At 33.1% G+C, this 4,484-nt stretch overlaps 1 protein-coding gene across 1 annotated transcript; it reads right to left on the bottom strand.

The window, feature by feature from the left end:
* Positions 1–545: 545 nt before the first annotated feature.
* On the bottom strand, positions 546–3,200 carry LOC132715445 (uncharacterized). Its single transcript, XM_060698447.1, has 3 exons — positions 2,432–3,200; positions 1,727–1,792; positions 546–634 (listed from the first exon to the last, which is right to left on the bottom strand). Exons 1-3 carry the CDS (start codon positions 3,198–3,200, stop codon positions 546–548), a joined length of 924 nt encoding a protein of 307 aa, XP_060554430.1.
* Positions 3,201–4,484: the final 1,284 nt, after the last annotated feature.

The following is a 4,484-nucleotide window of genomic DNA, read 5'->3' as shown; positions in this document are numbered from 1 at the left end:
GATATCTTCATTTATTCTTGCAAATGTGAAAAGGAAATTATTCACAGAACATTGATATGGTTATAACTTCAAAATTGTGCAAGAGAGATATAATTGTTAATACCTAGATCTCCTTTCAATGAGATGATACCACATATAATGTGTAAGGTGCCTAATCAAAATAGTTTCAGTTTTATACTTCTAATAATCTACAGATTTTTGTGATATCAAAAACATGTATAATGAGATGTATGATTTTGTTTTATTTCAAATAATTAAAATGCCAACGAAGCATCCACTATATACATATCTGTACCTCGCATCTGTCACATCATTCTGCACCCAAACCTTTTCACCGGTGTTCATATATGTTATTCCTATTACCGCTTTATTATTCAATTTAGCTGTTTGGTGTGCCATTGCCATCTCGTTATGCATCAAATAAAAGCCGGGATGATCTGCTTCAACGCCAAATATAAACAAGTATGTGCCAGACTTAGGTGCTGTAAAGATTCCCGTAGAGGGGTTGTACCCTCCACCGTGATTAAATAGTATGCGATTAAAACCTACCCTTCTAAAAATAGGTGACATTTTTTGTCCGCAAATAAAACCTGTGTCCCTCCAGATGTGTTTGCAGAGAATGAAACCTTTCCATCTGAAATTAAATAAATACACATGGATATAACTTTTAAGAAAGAAATTATTTTAAACATATATGTTGAAATGCTTTTAAGATTGAATATTTTGATAGAATTATCTTCAATTATTTGAATTGTTGCTTTATTTTTAAAGCATGAATAATCAGTCTATGCTCCAGTCTTATGTTTTTCAATATATATGTCAATATATTAATCTATATGGCCAGGAGAAAATATGTTGAACCCGATCACTTTTTTATACACATGTACACAATGGTGGTAAAATATGATTAACAAGAGGTCCATGATGGCCCTAGGTCGCTCACTTGACCCATCGAACTCATCCGAGCAATTACTGCATTAAGACAAGCATCCTGACAAGTTTGTTGGCAATTGGGTAACAAGGATTTTTCATATTTAGGCAGTGTGACCTTGTTTTTGACCCCAGGTGACCCATATCCGAACTTGACATAGAAATCAAAACAAACTTTCAGACCAATTTCCAGGATATTTGGATCAAAACAGTAGCCACTAGAGTGTTAACAAGACTTTTATATTTTTAGCTCCTGTGACCCAGTTTTTTTTTATCCGAAATGACCCATGTTCAAACTCATTTATGCACTTGCCTAGGAAGCAATCTGACAAAGTTTGATAATAACTGAGTCAAAAATGTGACACACAGAACATGCCGCGGCTGTTGGTGCGGCCTAACTTGGGTTCCAGATTTTTTATGTGCTTCTGTTTGGCAAGTCGACAATTAGCTTATTTTGGAGTTGCAGTAATTGAAAATGGACAAATTCTTTAGAAAGACAAAGATTAAACATTCTTGTGTTCCGTGGTTTGCTTCCTTTTCACTCGACATACCGTCTTTTATCAATAAAATGAACATTATCTAGTTTGGTATATGTCGCCTATTTGTTTTCAGCAGAGAATGATCTGTGCATGTGCAAAGAGGGTTCCGTTTTAGTAGATATCGCAAAGAGGGTACCGATATGGATATACAACGTGTATTATTATAATTGCACTCTTATAAATATCTTAACACAATTTAACGATTATTTGGTCAAATTTGTACAAACGTAAAATCACATGATATAATTGATGCGTACCTTCTTCTGCTGCAATCCGTGTGTTTATATCGTTTATCAAACCAGACAACGTGCCTTGCTGTTCTTCTGCAATAAATATCAACCGTGAATAACAAAATATCTGTAAAAATTAGCATTATTATCTGATTTTTCTCAATGGTACAAAATATACTTGCTGTTTAATAGGTGTTACTTAACAAAGCATTCATTGCGTTGCATACACGGTTTTTAATATTAACTATATTTCATCTATTAAAGCTATTAAGAGGGTGTTACTTACAAAGCGTTCAGTACCACGGAAATGTACTCTATATATTGATCTCAAAATTGAGCAAAGGTAAATACGCGAAATCTAACGAATACATGTATTATTTAGTGTATGAAAATGGTAAATGAAGAATCTTGATTTTCTATATATTTATATAATTTTAACAACAAACTATTCTTGTTACATAATCAAAAGTGTTTATAATCAACACATTAACGCATCGATAAGATTCTAAGTTTTCCACTTGACAGTAACGTCCATCAAACTGAGCCTGCAACATTGTTAAATTTGCCGTGTTGAGCTTTCTTTAGGGATTCTTATTTTCTCTATTCCAAGTTTATTGAAAATATATCCCAGTTTCCATATTTACAATACATGAACAAGAGACAAATATATTTATAATTATAAATATTACTATATGATCTAAATTTATGTCTCATGCGTTTTAATTTAAATACCTTGCTTTGACGATATTGAACGAAGTAGACTCTGCAGGATCGCGCCGACGGAAGATATACGCTGACTCACTTTTGCCTCTGAATCATTGAGTTTACTTTCAAAATCTTCGTTCATTTCTTTTATAATAATATCAGTTTTATTTACAATATTTTTAATTTTCCTTTCAAAAGATATCAGTGAATCAGACATAGTAACCTTTTGGTCGAAGACAGAATTGTTAAAATGGTCAATTTTACTTTCGACCGTTATATTTGTCAATGTGATTCGGTTTTCAATAACCGACTCAAACTCTTTAATTTTGTTTTCAAACTTCTTCAGTGTATTTCTCAAAAGCGTTTTTTCATTTATCAGCATTTTGCGGAACACTACTGATTGCATCTCAATATCACTTTGAAACATCGCGTCAGAAGCATCCGTAATAGTTTTGACGTTCCCATTTGTAAGATATTTTGATCTTTCTTCCACAAATCTGTCCACTTTGTTTGCTATCAATGAAACATTAGAACCAATTTGTTCAATCTTTTTCTCTATTCCTTCAACAAGAGAATTAGTTTCTGCCAGCTGGGATTTCAGTTTCGTGGTTTCATAAACTAGCAATTCATAAACTGTCTTTGGGCTTAGCTCAAACTCTGCCTCACTTATCGGACAAAAGCACAATAAAAGAAATATTATTTTCAATCCAACGCGAGACATTGCTTTCAAACCAATAGCGAATAATGTGTTGTGAGCAAGTGTTTCCATACGACTGAAGTAAACTTGATCTATCATTTAATATATTATACATAATGGCTTTTGTTTCAAACGTATGGTGTAATGGAAGGAACACTTATTTCAGCTAATATTTAAACAATTGTTGTGGCGACGAATTATACAAATTTAACTTATTATATATCCTTAAATTGTTAACCGTATCATTCATGTTACACATCCGTAATGAAACAAACCAAATATTGAATTTTGCAGACCAGTTCTTTTGATGTCCGCAGTAGCTTTGAAAAGCATTGATGATTTCACTGAAGTATGTAGAGAAGCAACGTGGATGAAAACACGCATATTACAAACTACTTTTGTCATATGATATGATGATGGATATACCACCATCTTTTAACTTCTGTTAAAAAAATGCCATGTAAGAATGTTGAAACAATATCAGGACAGCTTTAATACCATTTGTCTGAAAACTATCCGTAATGTATCTATTTTGTATCAGAGTTTTAGTATGAAAACACCAAACAGGACGATGGCCTAACGGTAAACATGTATATTTCTCAGCGCAGGGATGGTGGCATCGAGCCTTATTTAGGTTACGACCATGTTTCTTAATTTGACACAAGTACGGCGGGAGACCTTCATATGTGATATGCAATGTATTAGGTTACATTGAAAGTCTGATAGTTTTCTCATTTCATACAAACTGTTAAAATTTATATTTGTTGCTGCTTTTGTTTAGCAGTGAGTTGTTTACTGTCCACTCTATTTGCTTCCGTAGAAAACATGATATCAAATTTCATAAGCAGGAATTTCCGATGAAATGATTGTTTGTTTTTTCTCTAAAGTTATCGTCCACACAATCATCACATGTGAGATATTTAAAGTGCTTTATCCAGCTATTTTGAGAAACATTATACAGATACTAAGATATACTCATTATGCTGAAATAAAGACTGCTTCAAATATAAATAAATCATCTACTTAATGTAATCTAGTTGTTTAAATGAAGACGAGTATTTCGATATGTAATAGATATCACATTGCTGCGTTGACGATTTCTGGGTTTGCGTAAATTATACCCTAATCACGTGACCTTTCTTATGCCTGAACCTCACGAGACGAAGTCGAGTGAGGTTGCATAAGAAAGGTCACGTGATTATGGTATAATTTACGGAAACTCAGAAATCGTCAACGCACCAATGGTGTATCTGTTTTAACCTATAGCTCCGCCCAGAAACACTTACTCATTCGATCTTCAAAACTGAAATTATACCATAGTCTGGGTATGATATTATTTACGGTTATTGGAAATTATACTTGGAAGAATTTTACATAAGAAGC

The sequence above is a fragment of the Ruditapes philippinarum genome, unplaced genomic scaffold (assembly GCF_026571515.1).
Source record: "Ruditapes philippinarum isolate M1 unplaced genomic scaffold, ASM2657151v2 ctg2048_1_1_1_1, whole genome shotgun sequence".
Classification (NCBI taxonomy): Eukaryota; Metazoa; Mollusca; class Bivalvia; order Venerida; family Veneridae; genus Ruditapes; species Ruditapes philippinarum.
Note: the sequence above shows the minus strand (reverse complement) of the source record. Positions and strands in the feature narration are given on the sequence as shown.